The 19603-nt window shown below is 49.4% G+C and overlaps 3 protein-coding genes; 1 reads left to right on the top strand and 2 right to left on the bottom strand.

Moving 5' to 3' along the window:
- Positions 1-1203: 1203 nt before the first annotated feature.
- On the bottom strand, positions 1204-1845 carry FFUJ_13913 (uncharacterized protein; the record flags this gene model as incomplete). The annotated part of the gene is made up of 1 exon (XM_023581474.1): positions 1204-1845. The coding sequence occupies one exon, from the start codon at positions 1843-1845 to the stop codon at positions 1204-1206; it is 642 nt and encodes a 213-aa protein (XP_023434167.1).
- A 10952-nt stretch (positions 1846-12797) lies between these two features.
- FFUJ_13912 (related to multidrug resistance-associated protein) lies at positions 12798-17467 on the top strand (the record flags this gene model as incomplete). XM_023581475.1 has 10 exons in its annotated part: positions 12798-12983; positions 13026-13536; positions 13597-14097; positions 14139-14372; positions 14414-15214; positions 15261-15717; positions 15991-16055; positions 16097-16709; positions 16752-16835; positions 16885-17467. 10 exons carry the CDS (start codon positions 12798-12800, stop codon positions 17465-17467), a joined length of 4035 nt encoding a protein of 1344 aa, XP_023434168.1.
- A 96-nt stretch (positions 17468-17563) lies between these two features.
- FFUJ_13911 (probable monooxygenase) lies at positions 17564-19255 on the bottom strand (the record flags this gene model as incomplete). XM_023581476.1 has 2 exons in its annotated part: positions 17564-19080; positions 19123-19255. 2 exons carry the CDS (start codon positions 19253-19255, stop codon positions 17564-17566), a joined length of 1650 nt encoding a protein of 549 aa, XP_023434169.1.
- Positions 19256-19603: the final 348 nt, after the last annotated feature.

A 19603-nucleotide genomic window follows, 5' to 3' on the forward strand; every position in this document is an offset into this window, starting at 1 on the left:
CGAGTTTGGTAACCGAGGAGTGAGGGTTGGTTTATGAGGCGCCACGCCGAGTCGGAGATGGTGAGTTGTTCATCGAGGGACAGGCTGTGCCTCGGATTCTTCAATGTTCGGTAGAAAGTGGGATCGTCAAGGTAGACACAGTGGCAAAAGATTTGATTGGAAAGGGTTCACAAACTGTTTCAGTTAGCGACCTTTCCATGGATGAATGGATGGATATGAACTGACTGATCAGTCGGGTCGGGAACCAGTATTCTGAGAGTCTTGATGTATTGAGGTCTATTGCCAGCGCGCGCGATGCTCTTCCACATGGAAGGCGTGGAGAATTAAAGGGTCATACAACACTGGGAGTAGGAAGTGACACGGGAATTGATTACCGGGGATTAGCCAGTGCATTCGAGTCGGATTACAGAAGAGAGTAATAAAACAGTGGAACACGAGATCTAGGTGTCGAGATTATCCAATATAAAGCCTGCTACTCTATAGCACATGTCTTTGAATATCTTACGGCTTTGGACTAGAGGGTCTTCGTTCTATTCCCCGATGGATTTGTCCGTAGCATTGGTGACAAGTGACATCATACTCACAGCTTACAAGTACATGCCACAAGCAAATTCAAACAAGAAATGGCTGTCAGAAGTGACTGGGAATCTTGCACGACAGCGGTAATGAAGTTTCTCATTGTGATTGAAGTCGGCCTGTAACTTTCGCATGAGCTTGTGCAGACGGTGTGTTATCTGTTGTTGAGATTAGTGGTTGGGAGACTAAATCAGCAGGGAGCACTTAGTGGCAGATCATGAGAAAATTCGTCACATCACAAATCATCAAGGTCAAGGGGTAAGCCAGACATTCACATTCTCCGTAGAAGCAGACACCCAATGAAGCAGCAACAGAAGTTGAATTCCATCATATCTAAATTTTCCATTTGGTGCCTCGACTCGTCCCAGGAACTTCGACCTCCGTGCTCTTGCCAACGCGCCAGAATCACTCCGTGTCCACCGCTGTCGGTGCTCGTGTCGAGACCTGTGGCTGAGAGCATATTCCGGTAGGCGGAACGTAGTCAGTGCTCGTGCAAAGAAAGGTCTCCGTCTTAGAATGCACATTCGACTGACACACTGACAGGCATCAACGAGAATCGTCGCCACCGTCTAGTCGCCAACTTGCATTGTACCTATCAAGACATAGCCTGGTGAGACACCATCGCAGTTAGTGTCTGGAAATGGTGATAGTGTCTGGCGAGGCATCTGGAGCGTTCTGGGATTCTCCAGCTGGGTAAGAGTCACCAGCTACAATCATCGCAGCCCTCTTCTTGTTCGTGACGACGCCGTCAAGGATGACGTTCTCTTCTCTCGCACGTCGCTGACGGTACATCTCAACAGCACGCCATCCCAAAAGCTTTCGATCCTCCGGGAGTTTGAAATCGACCCCAAGAGTGAGGGAGTCTAGATCATCCTGAAGTTGCTCGATGTCATCAGCAACGAACTTTGCGAACTCAGCGGTCCACGGAGAGCGGTCATGAACTGTGAGGCTGCCCTCGGCAGACGCAAGACGGAACCACGTGTCGAAATCTAAGAAGCTTGGCATACCGCCTCGCCTGTTGACGAACCAAATGAACCTCTCCTTGTCTGTCTTGACGGCTCGACAGTTGCTGGCGTTGTGGCTGAGGTTGTTGCAGCGCGGGCAACCCCTCATCATCACATCATCACCGACCTTCAAGCAGCTACTGAAGCTGTGCTCGTCAGAGCCGCATCCAACGCACTCGATCCTCTCCGGACGCTTGTTGGGGTGTAAATCTTGGTGTCGATCATAGCCCCGGAACTGGGGAAGGTCATTGTTTTGGTTGCTCATGATGACAATCCAAGCCTTTATGGCGTACGAAAATGTTGCAACTCAGTGACGTGTCGCAAGAAGTAAAAAATAAGAGTTTGCCTGAGTGCGGATGCTGCTGTTGTGGTGAGGAGGCATATAAGTGGACCGTTTGGTCGTTACAAGCACCTACCTCAAGCTCACTAACGTAAGGTAACTAAGTTATTATTGGCATGCTTAAGGCGAGCTCCACTGGTGAATGGGGTGAGAGGGGGTGGTAATTGACCTGGATGGTTGATGCATGTTACAAGACCCACCCCACCCGACTTCCCGACCAGACAGACAACTCTGCGCCAAACAAGCACATGATGATACTCATTAACGTCGTCTCAATATACACCTGCCACTTCTCAACTGCAGCGCGGCGGGTCAAGGTCAGCACTGGCTCTCATCTGAATGGTACAGCGAATTTCCCCACCGTGAGATATTGACAGCTAAGAATCAGGCAGTCCGCCTCATGTGTAGCATTCCCGACCCTGCCATTCAAAGCCGGCATACCAAACCAGTTAATCTTTGTGAGAACCCGACTCGCGGCCGGTCCAGAAATTGGCAAGCAGAAGAAGTGGTCCCCCCTTCGTTCGCCGAAACACGATAAGAATATCCTGTGTCCCAACGTCTTGAAACACGTATCCAACGACAGCGATTAGAGGACGAGCGTTTGGCCTAGCCTGCGTATCCAGAGACACTGCTAAGAAAGATGAGTGTGAGTTTGACTCACCAGAGGCTGTGGCAAGAGCCCTTGTTGGGGAGCGCTTGACGAAGACATCGTATGGATCTTGGAAGAAGCCAAATCAGGAAGCACATTTGGCGACAGTGATTGGAGGGCGAGCGATGGGACATCTGCGAAGCGCGAGGTATTTCTCGCCCGAAGCCGGCTACTGTATTGAATGAGGTGAAACCCATTTGCCGAAAGTTCATGCAGAGCCCGACCAACCACTACGAGACTCCTTGTAGCTGAGAGCTTAAATGAATAAAGACAGCTCAGAGACTTGAGAACAATTAGTACGACATTCTCTGCGACCTTTATGCCCCGACTACCATTACCCAGTCAGTCATCTTCGACAGCGGGGTTTCTGAACGCTCATACAAAACTCGAACAAGCACCAGGCCGGCGAAGACAATGCAGACATGGCAACACCAAGTACGACCTTCTTTGCAAGCTTTATGAACCGATGATGAACATCGGCCAGTCAGTCATCGTCGGCAGGTCATTTGCCGAAAGTTCATGCAGACCCGACCGATCACTACGACGATGAAGACACCGCATGCCTCACAACAGCAAGTACGATCCTCTCTGCAAGCTTTATGGACTGACGACCATCGGCCAGTCAGTCATCCTCGGCATCGATGTTGCCGAAAGTTCATGCAGACCCGACCGAGCAACACGTCGACGAGGATATCACAGACTTGGCAACGCCAAGTGCGAAATCTTCTGCGAGTCTGTCAGCTGATGACCATGGGCCAGTCAGTCATCTTCGACAACGGGTTTGCCGAAATTACATACAGAACCCGGCCAAGCGCCATGCCAATGAGAATACTGCAACCTTGACAACAAGAAGTATGATACTCTCCGCAAGCTTCATGGAATGAACATCGGCCAGTCAGTCATCTTCGAAAGTCAGGGTGTTGAATAAATACGACATTTTCTACAAGCTTTATGGGATGATGGTCGTGGATGCCCGTCATTATTGTTCAAGTCCACACTCGCCACTTCCGTTACAGCATCCCACCGGCCTCGGGTACGTAGAGCCTACCATCCCGGTCACTCTTTCTACATTTCACAGGCATCTCAACCACGGCGCATACGATTCGATAAGTCTGGGGTGTGGCATGATGTAACCCAGCCGGAACTTAAGACATCAGTATCTTGATAAGGTTTGGAGGCGCAATTCCGTTGTTGGTGGTTGAGATGAACAGCTTTCGTGTATCGGTAGGCACAATGGAAGGTAGCGTGTCATCAATACGATCACCTCGAGGAGGGAGTGGCAGATCATCAACAACTTTTGTTCTGTACAATTTTCTAAAACAGCATACAAGTCTCGACACACTTCGGCTTTAGTTCAGCCAAGCAAAGGTAATTAACAAAAAGACAGACCTGATTCGTCTTATCAACGAACTGAACTTCAAGTGCTCAAACAACTACAAGTCCCGTCGTTCCCATCTCTCCGCGACCTGCAGCTCCCCTTCTATTGTACCTGGAAAAGGAGCTCGGGGGCGTAACCTGCAATTACTCACTGTCTTCGATGGATATTAGTTCTTTCACTTTGCATATTGGTTGTCGTTCTTAGCAAGTGTGATCGTTGGCCTCGCATAGGTGATATAGGTCAATCCCTTTCGGCTTCGACCTTTGAGTGCTTCCAACTCAGGTTTCATGGGTTCCTTTGCCCGGCCGTCTGTAGACTGGATAATCCTTTGGAATAGCACCAAGAACACACCCCTTCCAAGTTTATCCGCCAGGCTTTGTGCCTCCCCTGAATATGGCTTAGTCTCCTGATTGAGATCTTTCATTAAGGTTGCCTGCTCATTCTTTGGCCCGCCTCCTGAAAAGTACCGACCCGTGCAAGAGAGCTTTATTTCTTCTACGATGAAGAATAAGTGAATGTCAATATACAATTTGTGATCGATGCCCCGGTGACCTCGTCGGAAGATCTACTCTGGCTGGCAAAGGGTGACGAGAATCTCATACCACATATTCGCTGTGGGTAGGTTGCTCGTTTCATACTTGTAATGACCAAAGCTGGTGTCGCCGGCTGAGTTAGCCGATACCCAGTCGCTCAATTTCAGAGAGTCCATATTGAAATACGACTATATAAGTGTTGAATTGGTGATGGGTGCTGATGAGGCGTCTTCCCAACGGCATGTTTACCCCCAGGTCGGGGGGACAACCGTCACACTTTCAACATCCATCTTAGGTGTCTTCCATCATCGCGGCCGTCTGTTGTGCAACTTGGAACCCTATTAAAAGTCTTGCTTGGATTTATGATATATAGATCGACGTGAAGGTCCCTCGCAATTGTGATATTTGCGCTCTTATATGTAACATTGGTCAACTCCTTTCGTCTTCGACTTTCATGCCCTTCCCAGTCAGACTTCATGAACTTGTCGATCTCGGCTGTCTCCTCGCTACTCTTGAAGCTGCTGGCGCCAATGGAGGGACCAAACCCGTCGGTGCCGTTTTGAGCCCTTAGGTCTACCTGGCCTCGGTGGATGTGGCTGGCCCTCCTTCCTGTTTAAAATCACACTGGCCTATATCGTGAAAAGAAACGTTCCGTCACCCTTATGTAATGCTGATTTTCTCGATCGTTCCTTTCAAAACCTTGCCCCCGTTTCAGCCACGCCGGACACGAGCTGGGAAGCGACGAGACACTTTCGACGCACGAATCTACACGATGACTAGCAAAAGAAGAGACGGGCGTAACAAAACAGGCTGACATTTTCCGGGATTATCGAGCATTTGGTCGAACTGCTCGACCATGTGGTTATTTGCAGAGCGGTGGATATTATAGTTTAGAGGAGACACATTCCTTGAGAAGCACGCTCTGCCACCCAACCTCCGCGTAGCTCCATGATCCATCATTGACATGTGCCCTTGCACTAAACAAAATAACGACAAAAACGGCCCGTTATACTCGATAGCTCACGGTCAGACTTATTTAGGCTTGGTACTGGCGTTGGGGTAGAAACGGGCATGGCCTGTATCGAAGTGGTAATTCTGAGTGAGTTTGTTTAGAGATCGATTGTCTTCGGGTGTGTTTTCCTTGGCTTGGCTCTCCGGCAACCGCTCAATCTCTTTATTAGCCATGTCGAGCATCTTTACGAGCGCGTCCACCACTTTGTCTCTACTCGCGTGTGAGGCGCGTAGGTCTGCCAGGGATTGTCGATGACCTTGCAGATGGTCCTGTATTCGACTGTTGTGACACCATATACGTCGAATCCTTATTCACGGCTTCGTGCGCACCCCGGGCCGTAGCAGCGGAAAAGCGAAACGTGGTTTTGCCTCCAACGTCGGTCGTCACGGACATCTGATACCCTGCGGACTGGCCGGTGTGTCCGTCTTCAGTCTGCGACCCAGTAAGACTTGTTGGCTGCTGGTTATCGGCCTTGTCCTTGCCTTTATTCTTGGGGTCATTCTGGGTGTTCATCTTTTTCCGGTTATCATTCGCCATTTCGATAAGTGACCTTGTGTCTCGTGCGGGTGCCGAAAATATTCCTTTGTGTCCCTCTTCAGTCTGTTGTTGGCCGATAACATCCCGTGAACTTTGAGTCTGAAAGACCAGAGTGTTACGATGGCTGGTATCCGTTAGATCGCCAATCCGTGCATTTCGGGCTGACGAGTTGTGTTATCCACTCTGCGACCCAGTATGACTTGTTGGCTGCTTGTTGTCATCCTTGTCCTTGCCTTTATTCTTGGGGACATTCTGGGACTTCTTCCATTTGTCTGTTTCAAGGGCAGTGTATGTCTTGATGTTTCTTGCTCAGCTGGTTAGACATCTTGTTACTGCCTGCATAGGCTTTTGCATGGGCAGTGAAGGGGTACGGAGGTGCGGCAGTTGGAAGGGGGAGTGCCGGTATATCCCTGCGAACATCCGCCTCAGAGCTTCCGAGAGGTATGCTGTGCATCCGTCTTAGAATTGATCGAGTCACTCCACAAGGGACCCGTGACTTGAGGGAGAGAAGTAATGCGGCGAGGGGGGGAGCCAATAGGAAGTGCCTATCATCGGGCAGAAGAGGGATGCGGAGGAACATGTTGCTCTGGGAGCCCGCCACCGTCAACTACCTCCCTTCTGGACTGGCCTCACTTCGCTGATCGACTTCACTTTCGCCTTGCTGAGCTTTTTTGCCTTGGTTGTCTCCTTTCTCAATTCTGTTGGGTTTTGGGAGCGGCCTTGGGTTTGTTCGTTAACTCATTTGGTATCACTCGCCCTAGTTTAATGTCGCTTTTCTCGAGCTCGTAGATGCGCATATCAACCGGCGGAAAAAATGGACAGCTCTTGTCGAATCACTCATATGATGGCGAAGATTGAGAGCTTGGAATAGCGAGTTGTGTTGTCCGCCCTGCGACCCATCGACAGGAGCTGCGGGAGGAGACCCTGTAGCCCGCCACTTGCGGCTCTGTGTCATGGACCGTAGCCTAGGCTCTTGTTCGCTCTTGGCTTCGGCGTCTTCGGTTCAGTCATCATTCTCATTGTCGTCGGCGCGATATTCATCGTCGTCGGCAAAATTGAGTTCGGATTGGGAGGGTATTTTGTAGCGATTGATCCCACAGTAAACATCAAAGATGCAATGACGACAGCCCCTGAGAGAACTTTTGAGGTACTGCTACCTCTGCGTCTACTTGATCACAGGTCGAAGGGCTGACATGATCATGTTGATATGGTAGGTATAGTGACTGAGAGGATTGTGGGCAAAATATATGAGCTTTTGAACCCTCTTGTGTACACGGGCTTTGAATCCCTTCACTTTGGTGATAGTATTGCTTTATGGCAGGCCCTTCGATGTCTGTAGGAAGACGGTCAGTGGATTGCTAAGGGTATCCTGGTTTTGACTTACCAGCGTGATTTCGGGCTGGCTAATAATGGCAGTGACAGCTTGCTCTTCATGAGGGCGGTCGCAGACGATGGTCAACCATTCACCTCCTCCAACACGAGTGCCTTCTTCACTACCCGGGGGCCACAGGCTGCAGACTACATCCCCTCATTCTAGCTCAAAATAAAGACGACAAATTGGCCTGACAGGCCCATGGGGCGTGTTTTGGCAGAACGTATTCGTGAGTATCGGCGACACGAAGGCAAAAACATGCTGTGCGACTGATAGCCTTGAAACGTTGAGAGACAATTTGGGCATCGGAGATGAACGAGGCAGTGAGAGATGCATCGTAGATGCCATCTTTAGTCCTATAATATATCATAGCCCCGGGATGAATATCAGAAGGCATCATAGAATTCATGACTCTATCGCCAGCTGGGTTTCCAGATGCCATCCCCTGTGTGCCTTGTCACTGAAGACAGCAATACGCTTGAGATCCGGTACAGGTTCAGGCCAGAAGTTGTCTGGTTCATCATCAGCGGCATCGTGACCGACCTGGACAGCAACGAGCGACCGAGGAGAGAAAATTCGAGACAGAGATTGACTGTTACTCTTGCGATATCATCCTGCCAAATGATGGTGAGAGATGTTGATGGTTGGCATTTGTTGTTCTGTGGTGACACGTGTCTGTTCATCGTGCCCACTCAATCTGGCACTACATCATCAGCAGGGCAATACAAAAGCACATGGTCGCCATCCACCTGGCCTTCCAGACTCCACTTCTTCTCCAAAGCATCGTGGCCAGGGCATGGCACGCTCATACCTGATGAAGGAAAGGGATCAGATGGAGTAATTCAACAGGATTACATACAAATGGGAAGTGGTTGAGGGGGAAAGGCGAAGTCATACCTTTAGGGAGTCTCAGGGTGCGAACAAAGTGAGGTTCTATCTCGAGCTCATAGTTATAATATATATGTGGCAAATCTCTCGTTGTTATTTGTTCTCCAGTCTCATCTTTCAAGTTACGTGCCAGAGGCTCAGCCATGTCACCATATGTATAGAGTGGGACAAATACCGGGTCAATAGCTCAGTGTGAGGATGAGCGATGAGCGATGAGCGATGAGGGAGGGACATCAGAGAAGGGACGACGGCTGAAGTACGATTACCTACTACCTGTTGGTCTGTTCACAAGTAGAGCGTCCACCTGGCCATATCCATGGCATTGTATAGTGTATAGAAGAATCGCCGGTATGATACATAAACGACTACTGTGTCGCTTGGTTGTCACCTCTTTCATGGTTACTATTGATCTTGTCAGTTCTGAATGTCGACGCACAGCAAAAGGCTTAGGAAAGGACAGGACGTACTTACTTGATCCTCAATGATCTACCATTGGGCATGTCACAGAGCCCACCAATTTCGGACTCAAGGCCGTTAATACTTCCCCATTTCACCTGCGGTCTAGCGCTCTTGCTCAAGGTCGGCTCGAATGCTTCGGACCTCCATCTTTTAGTCATCGCGAAGTCGCTTGTTTTCGCCTTCAATATCATGCACTCGTTCTTGATGTTTCTTGCTGAGCTGGTCAGACATCTCAACCAAACGTTTCTGAGCGGTTGCTACCTGCATAGGCCGGTGCGAGGGCAGTGTATGAGTAAGTGTTAAGATGTGGTGAGATGCCGGATGAAGGCGGTGATGGGTGGGAAGGGACGGGGGTTCTTATAGTTAAGAATTTCAGGCAGTAGGATAAATGTGTCTCTGGGATTCTTTTTGCTTCGGTTTGTTCTTCTGTGATTGATAGGTAATACATGTTGTGTTTGAGTCGTACGTGCACACAAAAGTCTGCTAGACCTTTGCGTTGTTGATTGCTTCATGCCTGTACTTCGCCACCGGTCAAGCAACTCAAGTGAGGAGGCAAGGCTCTCCACGGGCTCGGCCTTGGGCTACGGCAGGGCAGAAAGCTCACAAGCGTTTCTTGTATTTCAGAGTCGGGGAAACGGCTGCTGATTGCATTCGCTGGGGCTGAAGCTTGGCCTTAAAGGCGGTAGTCGCTGGTAGGGATGATCCCAATCTCAGCTTTCAATGACTCGATCTCTCGCCTGTACTTCTCATACTCGCCCGCATCGGGGGGCAGGATCCCTCCCAATCTCAGCTTTCAGTGACTCGATCTCTCGTCTCTCGCCTGTACTCGTCCGCGTCGGGGGGCGGCATGTGCTGCGTGTATCGCTGTGCTGCGGTGGGTAGGATCCTCCTAATCTCAGCTTCCAGTGACTTGCCTATACTTCTCGTACTCGTTCGCGTCAGGGGGCGCCATGTTCTCCTTATGACTTTTGCTCGAGTCGGGATGCGTAAGGCGCGCGATGTAAGCCATCAGATGTGGGGTCTGTTAACTCAAGGAGTCGGCGAGAAGGAAAAGTGAAAGGTCCAACTAACTTGGCCAGGAGGCTGAAGCCTCTTTTGACCCCTCAACCTTATCACATTCAAAGTCGGAGTCGGGTAGATCAGAGTAAATTGAGCCATCGGAGTGGATTTCAGGGATGATCTGGTGAGAACTCGGCTCTCTCGGAATGAGCCTGGCATCCTTCGTTTGTAGTCGGGTTGTTGAAGTTGAAGTTGAGTCATCGCAATGGATTTCAGGGATGATCTGGTGAGAACTCGGCTCTCTCGGAGCGAGCTTGATATCCTTCGTTTGTAGGCGGGTTGTCGAAGCCGAGTTATCGCAGTGGATTTCAGGGATGATCTGGTGAGAATTCGGCTCACTTAGATTTGTTCCGTGGCACCTTACACGGTGGAAATGGTTTCCTTGGCTTCCGCCTGGGGCGTCTTCTCCTTGCCCGGTAAGCACCCTGATATACCTTAAGTTTGAGATGAGGAGGACCTGACCGGCGGGAAGCGGGAGGGACGGGCGGTGTGGATCGCTTGGCTCTTCCTTCCCCCCCTTTGTACCTTTGTACCTTTCTGGATGGATTCGACCGGGACGGGAGGTAGGTGCCTGTGGGTGGGTTTGGCTCCTCTCTTGTCTGCATCGGGGGGTGCCAGCTTTCAGTGACTCGATCTCTTGCCTGTACTTTTCGTACTCGTCCGCGTCGGGGGGGGCGTCATGTGTTGGCTGTGCCGCTGCACTGCGGTAGGCATGATCCCAAGCTTAGCTTTCAGTGACCTGATCTCTCGCCTGTACTTTTCGTACTCGTCCGCATTAAGGGGCGCCATGTTCTCCTTATAACTTTCGCGCGAACCGAGACGGAGCCGGCGAGAAGGAAAAGCGAAAAGTGCAACTAATTTAGTGGCAGAAGTTGAGGGCATCATCGATCAAAAACTTAGGTTGTGGTCTTTCTCGTGGCCGTTGGCGCCGAACCGTGGGATGGCGGGGCGAGGATTGACCATCTCATAGCAGGAGCTGGGACAGACCATGGAAACCACCAACGTCACGGCACCTCGAAAGGTACTTAGGTACTTGCACCGGGGGGACCTGGAGGGATGAACCAGACCCACTCAAACATCCTTCCCCTACCGTAGGTCCCTGGAGGGATCCATCTCAAAGGGTCCATACAAAGGCTAGGGAGGAAAGAAAACTCAGGGGCTTAGTCCTAAGTGACAAAAAGACTTATGTAAACTAGCCTAAGTTTAGCCAAAGTTTAGGATACCTTTTGCTGAGTTTATTTTAATACCCCATATCGAGGTCCAGTGTTTTCTTGCTCCCCGAGGCAAGGTACTTACTTAAACGAGGGGAAACGGAAGAGCCGGACCCACTCACACCTCCTGCCCGCTCGGTCAGATCCACCTCTGAAGGTACATACTAGGTGGGCAAGAAAATAGCAAACCTTATCCGTACTGTAGGGTGTTAAAATAAACTTCCTGGAGAGCCCCCTAAATTTAGGCTAGATTGACCTAAGTATTTCTATCGCTTAGGGTCAAGGTCCTGTGTTTTCTTTCCTCCCCTAGCCTCTACAACAATGCTCACCTGTTTCGGAGTTTGAGAACAACACACCATGATCATCATGAAAGTTCACTCAGAGCTGCTCGGGGGATAAGAACACGACCTGCTCCACGTTGATCCACCAAAAGGTGTTCGTCTTACAGATGTACTGGGGCTGCAAATGACGTCGGAGGGGGGGGTTATTGCTTATTTGTTTTGTCATGTTTGTAAAATGAAAGAATGGGTTTATGTTGCACTTCATTTCATACACTGTTTCCGAGTTGACAGACATGAGTTTCCATATTAGTGTACGGCTTGTGCATTCAAATCACAAGAACCTAGACGTTTCCGTCAATGACTTTATGACTGTAGTGGAACCTGGGCAAATCTTTGTTCTGTCCCCATTTGCGCATCACTGTGACATGCCTGGACTTTCTTCGATATCACTGACGATGCTTGCCGGACGATAGTCTATCCCATCTTTCTTGGTCACAGTAAACCTTTCAATCCTACTTGAAGTTACTTTGTGATGATTTTAGTTGATGGCTCAAGACACATCACTTTTAGTTGTGAATAACCTGATTGTATAGTCATGTCAAATTCCATTTAAAAATAGACTGAGAGTGGAGCGCATTCACAAGCATTTATATGATTTCAAGTGAGGGTGGTGTCCTAGCAGACGATTAGCGTGATCTCAATGCCAGTTGGTTCCTGTACAAAAGGTTTGTCACCAATCCAGCCGCCACAAAGTAGACTGAAATCAATGGAAACTGCTGTCAATTGTCGCTGTTGACTATTGTCGTTTGTAAAAACTGATGGGAGACCTGTTGGCACAGTCGTACTCATTCTGGTTTAAGATGGCGGGCACAATCGCATTGATTGATTGACTGAAGGTCGAGGCAACCGAAGGTGCAAACATCGATTGTTGATGTCCATGTCTGCGTTTAAGGGCTGCCGGAATTGGACCCTCTCTCAAGGCGGGCATTCTGCCAGTTGTGTCCTGTAACCTCACCACTCTTGCGATGTATGAGTCTTGGGAGGCTTGCTCCTCCGAAAAACAGCAGTCCGACTACAGGGCATTAGTGGGTACCGACCACTGAATTTCTGCTGCGCAGCACCTCAAGTTCTCCACAATTCTCGGTTCCGTCCCCTCCTGCCGATCGATGAAAGAAGGAATGTCACAGACGGTACCCGCAGATACTATGGCACCTCGAAGTATGGTGATATTGATATTGTACCTCTGCTGTTAGACGGAATCAAGATGAGCCGCGCTGATGATATTATCGATCGCATGACGATCTTAGTAGGTCAGCACCAAGCTTAACTCGTACCCCGTACTGCGTATTCCGTATGGCCCCACCATCAGCAATCATGACTCCGCGCTAAACCTGTTCAGGTGCCTTGGAGCGCTGCGCGTCTTCCTTCAGCTTCATGGTATATAACCAGGAGAGACGCAACAACATGCGACTTCTCGAGATTATGAAAGACTCATACCATGAGTGCGGACAACATTTTTGGCCCGCAGAGAGCGGGCGTTCTCGACTTTACCATCCTTTTTGAGCAAAGTATTTTGTCTCTTCTCCCGACTGGTCTGTTCATCTTGCTTGTGCCGCTGAGACTATATGTGCTATGGAGCAATGAGAGGGCCACCAAATCTAAACCTTTGCTATGGGCAAAAATGGTAAGCAACCAGTCCTTTTTACTTCATGTGCTAACGAATCAGGCCATTATTGCCATTTATGCCTGCCTCCAAACCGCTTTGCTTGTCCTCTGGTGCCGACAAAACTCAACAAAAACAGCAATCGCCGAGCCCGTCCTTGGATTGATCGAATCATTTGCGCTTGCCGCTCTGTCGTTTGTTGAACACCTAAACTCCAGGAAGCCATCCAAGTTGATCGGAGCATTTCTCGTCATAACCATCATCCTCGACATTGCCCTCGTCCGAACTTTTTGGATACGATCGATGCACAGTATTGCAAGTGTTTTCACTGCCTCGTTTGTGATCAAGACGATCCTCTTGATCTTGGAAGAAACACCGAAATCGCCACTCAGTGACAAGGAAAAGATACAGGAGACAGCATCTGGAGTGGTCAATAGGAGCTTCTTCTGGTGGTTGAATGGACTCTTCCTGCAAGGCCATCGCACTATTCTCGAGACCGAAGACTTACAGGCGATAGACTCAAAGTTCGACACAGACCATGTATCCACACCGCTGGAGAAACAATGGGAACGAGGTAGCCAAAACTCTCCGATCTATCCCAAATCTTGTTGTTGTGGAGGTCTAACAGTCACAGCCCGCAATAGTGGCCAGCCCAGTCTCTTAAAATCCACCTTCCTCGCTTACAAGTGGCAATTTGCTGCCGGCATCATCCCTCGACTCCTTCACAGCGGCTTCAACTTTGCGCAACCCTTCCTTATCCAATCCGTTATCGTGCTCGTCAGCAAAAAGGAAATGTCGGTCCAAACTTCCAGCGGGCTCATCGGAGCAACAGTCCTCATCTACATTGGCCTTGCCATTTCTGGTGCCTGGCACAAACACATGTCTTACCAGCTGGTGACTATGTACAGAGGTGGACTTGTGTCGTTGATATTCAAGAAGACACTCAAACTCAAGACCACGTCCATCAAAGACTCTGCACCTGTTACACTCATGACGGCGGACGTGGAGACGATTGTTGCTGCTGGAGCCTCGGTCCATGATATGTGGGCAAACATGCTGGAGCTTCCTGTGGGAATTTATCTGCTTTATCGTCAAGTTGGCAAGCCTAGCTTGCTTGTGCTGGTCCCAACCGTCAGTGAGTACTCCATCCCTCGTTTGACCAAGCTAACCGTCAAGTCACAACGATTGTCAGTGGCGTCATCTCTCCAGCCATGGAACCAGCGACAGTGAAGTGGAATGAAGCTGTTCAGAAGCGAGTCGGTGAAACATCAAGCATGCTCAATCAGATGAAAGGCATCAAAATGATGGGCCTGACAGATTTCTTTCTCAAAATGGTCCAGGGCCTCAGAGTCCATGAGCTCAAAGTGTCTGCCAAGTTCCGATGGTTGCTCGTCTACTTCAATGCCCTCGGTAAGTTGCTTCATGATTTACTTACATCGCTAACTATCCAGCCATGATATCTGCCCAGTTGACTCCGGTGGTTGTCATCATGTCTGCAATTTACTGGACCAAAGCAGATGGAGGCCTAAGTGTCGCAGAAGCGTTCACATCACTGTCCCTGATTTCTGTTGTGACTCAGCCCCTGGTCATGATTCTCGTCTCTTTGATGCAGATCGCAGGTGTTGTCGGGGGAAGTGGCAGGATTCAAGCTTTTCTGCTCCTGGATGAGCAGCTTGCTGCCAAGGAGGCTGTCGATGTTGATGCCGTCACTATACAGAACGTCAGCATTCAGACACCCGACGGAAATTCTTTGCTCACCAATATCAACCTCCAAATCTCGCCCGGGACACTAAACATGCTCGTAGGCAGGGTGGGCTGCGGAAAGTCATCACTCTTGAGAACGATCATCGGTGAACTTATACCATCGGAGGGGACGGTCAAGACCCAGGACTCTCTTGCGTATTGCGACCAGGTACCATGGCTCCGCAACACCACAATTCGAGAAAACGTCGTTGGGCTTTCGCCGATGGACGACAAGTGGCTGTCGACAGTCCTTCATGCTTGCGCTTTGGAAGAGGATCTCCATCAACTGCCCCAAGGCCAAGAGACAATTGTTGGTTCTGGTGGAGTGGCGTTGAGTGGAGGCCAAAAGCAGCGGGTTGCTCTTGCAAGAGCTGTGTACTCGCGAAAGAAGCTCATCGTACTTGATGATGTCTTTAGCAGCCTTGATAAAACGACTGCTGATGCAGTGTTCCATCGCCTTCTGGGGGCTGAAGGGCTGCTTCGGTCAAGCACCGTTGTGTTGGTAACCAGTAACGGTATGATCTCTCCCGATTTGAAGCTTTTCTAACAGTTTAGTTCACTATTTGCCATTCGCGGACTTTGTTTCCGTAATTGAAGAAGGCCGAATCACTCGCAACCAAGTTCAATACTCTCAACTTGAAGCCACCGAAACTCTAAACACTATCGCACCAATCGAAACTCAGCAGCTTGTACAGAAAGATATAGTCAAGCTTACTCCGAAGAGGGAAATCGACTTAGCTCGGAAGACTGGGGATACAGATTGCTACAAGATATATGTCAAGTCAATGGGTTGGAAAGTGATTAGCATCATCTTTCCAACTTCAGTGATTGGCGCCGTTCTTGAAGCCATGCCTCGTGAGTATTGTGCGCGCCACTTCGATGAAGCTAACGATGTAGAAATCTGGTTACGAATTTGGACGGAGAAAGGTGAGGGCTCGAAGGATGCTCACTATGCTGGAGGTTATATAGGGCTAGTCGTTGCTTCAATGGCCCTGGCACTTTTGAACATTGAGTAAGTGAATCACCTAAAAAGGTGCCTTGCTGACTTTTAGTTACTTTCTCATTGTCGGCGTCAAAAAATCATCAATCAATCTCCATGAGCAGCTTTTGAACTCTGTTTGCAGGTACGTACGCCGTCTTGTATTGGACTCGTCAGTAATCAAGGTGTCCGTATTTAACTTGGTTCGGCAGGGCCCCATTACATTTCTTTACATCAACAGAAAGCGGCAGCATTTTGAACAGGTAGGTCAATGGCCGGTTCCAAAGTCTTTACTGATCTGTGTAGGTTCAGCCAGGACATGACACTCATCGATATGTCTCTCCCGCTAGCGTTCTACCTGACACTGGATTGTACGTGCTTCCTCATTGAGAGACTCTGCTAACCCTCCCAGTGACCCTGAGGTGTCTTGTTCAGGTTGGTGTGGTGGCCTCCGGAGCGAGTTACTTTGGCGCATTTCTCCCCATTTCAATCTTGGCTCTGTATCTCATCCAAAAGTACTACCTGCGCACATCTCGTCAAATGCGACTCCTGGACCTCGAAGCCAAAACACCGCTCTACACACAATTCACAGAGATCACGGCTGGACTCGCAACAATCCGCTCATTCGGATGGACAAACGACTTTCTCGCCGAAAGCTTCCGCATGCTGAACACGTCGCAAAAACCCTTCTACCTAATGTTTTGTATTCAGCGATGGTTGGAACTGGTACTCGACCTCTTCGTCGCTGGAATGGCCATCCTCCTGGTCACAATTGCTCTGAGGATTCCTGGCACCACTAGTGAGGGCGCGATTGGGCTCGCCATGGTGAACCTGCTAGGGTTGAATCTGACACTAACAACAGTGATTGATCAGTGGACGACTCTCGAGACTTCACTCGGAGCTATTGCCCGGCTGAAGTCCTTCATCAGCGATACCCCAAACGAGAACAAGTCGGGTGAAACTGAGGTCCCAGACAACTGGCCTGGTGGTAGAATCGTGTTTGATGAAGTGACCGCATCATACAGGTATGTGAGTGCCTGCTCTTGGGGTTTCCGCTAACAGTCTAGTGACGAATCTCAACCTGTTCTTCGCGATGTTTCGCTTGCGATTGAAGCTGGGCAAAAGGTCTGCGTATGTGGACGTACTGGAAGGTAATTTCCAAACCCAATTGATGATTTGATGAGCTAGCTGACATCTCAGTGGCAAATCATCATTTATGCTTTCGATTCTTCGTTTACTCGAGCTACAATCAGGAAGCATTCATATCGACGGCAAAGACCTAGCATCAATACCGCGTCAACACATCCGATCCCAGATCACAACTATCCCTCAAGATCCTGTAAGCCTCACAGGTACAGTACGACAGAATCTCGACCCAGAAGCACTCATTCAAGCGGATGAAATCCTTATTGAAGCTCTGAAAAAGACTACCCTATGGGCAACCATTGACACTCGCGGCGGACTCGATGCTGATCTCAGCGAACTTGGCTTTTCCGTCGGCCAGCGCCAATTGTTTTGTCTCGCACGAGCCTTGCTCTCACACTCAAATATCGTGCTACTTGATGAACCAACCAGCAGTGTTGATAACACTACCGACAAAGACGTACGGCATATCATTCGAGAGGTTATGCAAGGGCGAACAGTTATTGAAGTCACACATCGTCTCGATTATGTGACAGACTTTGATCTCGCTGTTGTCATGAAGGATGGACGAGTCATCGAGACTGGCGACCCAAGGGAGCTACTCGTCCAAGACTCAGCTTTGAAGGTGCTGCGGGGATGACACCAATCTACTCACATGCATATCAATGTTTATATACATCTCATCTCATCTATTGTACATTAAATCTATTATACTTTTGTCTATCCATGTCCCAATTTAATCTCTCTTTGAAGGCCACTTTATCCTTCGCTCTGCCCTCACATACAGGTTGTTTGGTCGAATCAGTTGAAACATTGGATCATACTCAACAGGTCCATCTTGTGCAAGACTGAATTTGTATCGATACACCAACTTGGGGAGGAAGACCTTGACTTCTTGGAGAGCAAAGTTGAAACCAACGCACATACGAGGTCCAGTGGCGAAAGGAATGTATGAAGCGTTGGGGCGGTTCTTGACACGCTCAGTGTCCCATCGATCGGGATCAAACAGAGCTGGGTTGTCCCAAATCTTGGTGTTGTTGTGAATGTGATGAAGAGCGGGAATGACGATAGAGTCCTTGGGAAGCTTATAGCCACCAGGGAGAATCATGTCGACGGATGCTGTTCGTGCAGGTTGGTATGAAGGGTTGTGTCGTCGTTGTGTCTCCTTGATATACTTGTCAAGGAAGGTAAGTTTGTTGGTCAGGTCGGCAGTGATTTGGGTGTTCTCATCGAAGCCATTGTCGACCATCTCTTGGAGAAGTCTCTCTTGCATGCCGGGGTAGGCAACAAGGCCGTACAGCAGCCATGACAGAAGAGAACTCGTCGTTGTGAAACCGGCACCAGTGGCGACAACAAGAGGCTCCATGATGCGCTCACGAGGAAGCTTGTTGCCCTTGCTGTCGCTAGCACGAAGGACATAATCGACCATGTTCTCGGCTTGGACGGCAGCATCTTGCAATTCCAAGTCGCCCTCACCCTTGGAAGCGTTCTCGACAGACTCCTTCATCATCAGCTCCATGTGAGCACGAGCGTCACGAAGACGTTGGGGATCACCGAATGGGAGGTTCTTGTACCAGCTGCCCATGGAGGTAATTTTCTTGTTGAGTTCCAGAGATTGCGCAATTCTCATCACCATCGCATGAGGTCGTGCATCAGGAGAGGTAAAGTGTTGGAAGTCCATGCCGAGCACCAACTTGCCGACAGCCTGGGATCCAAGCTTCAACATGTAGGGATACACATTCCAAGCCTCGTCACGCTCATCGAGTTCGTCAAAGACCTTGAACGCATCTTCAACAGTCTTTTGCATGGTAGGGGCATAGTGTCGCACAGCCTTGGGACCAAGAGCAGGAGGCAGAAACTTATGTACCTCTTTCCACTCTTCTGTATCAGTGTCACCAAGGAAAACACCAGCCTCCTTGTTCTTGATGGGAAACAGAGGGTGGCCTTCGATGATGCGCTTTGAGAAAAAGTCTGTCTCGCCGAAAACAATATTGGCCAGCTTGGGATCATTTGTGTGATAAATAGTGCTGCCCATGTTGGTGGTCTTGAAGAGAGGGCCATATTTGTCGAATAACCGTTGGTGGTTACCGAGATGGTCAGGGTAGACTTCAAAATAGTTGCCTACAAGAGGCAGACCTTTTGGACCTGGAATCTCACGGACAGCTTTTCCATCGATGGTGATGGAAATGTCATCAGCGGCGAGGACGTCTGCAACAGTCGTCAAAGCATCAGACTCGGTGACAAAGCCAATGCCTAAAAATTAGCGACGTCACTTTGGTCGGCGAATCGACTTACCAGATGGATCAACAATTGCAAAATGCGACGCCACCAAATGTTGAAGACCTTGCTCATCTAATGACGTAGGGATCTCAATTTCTTGGGCAGTGGAAGGGTTTTCACCCATAAGATGGAAGCGTTTAGTAGCCATGATGAATGCTGAGAATTGTCTAACAAATGACAGGCTGCTACGGAGTGTCTGTCTATATAGACCACCGACGTTAAATGAGCCGAGGCTCAGAGCCTCAATCTCGAGTGGATCTCCAAACCTTGCAATCTGTCGGTAGATATGGATGGATATGGATATGGATAGGGGTGAAGATTTTGACGCATGGACGGGATGATTCGGTGGCGCATAAAATCTCCGCTGTACGCCGGTGAGTACTTAAGTTTCGGTGTGGCTTGCACTATTGGACGGGTATCGATGATTTGACTAAATTAGCTTATTCGTATGGAAATAACGCATTTGAGTCATGGCAGCTTTTATTGGTACAGATCC

The sequence above is a fragment of the Fusarium fujikuroi genome, chromosome FFUJ_chr08, assembly GCF_900079805.1.
Source record: "Fusarium fujikuroi IMI 58289 draft genome, chromosome FFUJ_chr08".
Classification (NCBI taxonomy): Eukaryota; Fungi; Ascomycota; class Sordariomycetes; order Hypocreales; family Nectriaceae; genus Fusarium; species Fusarium fujikuroi.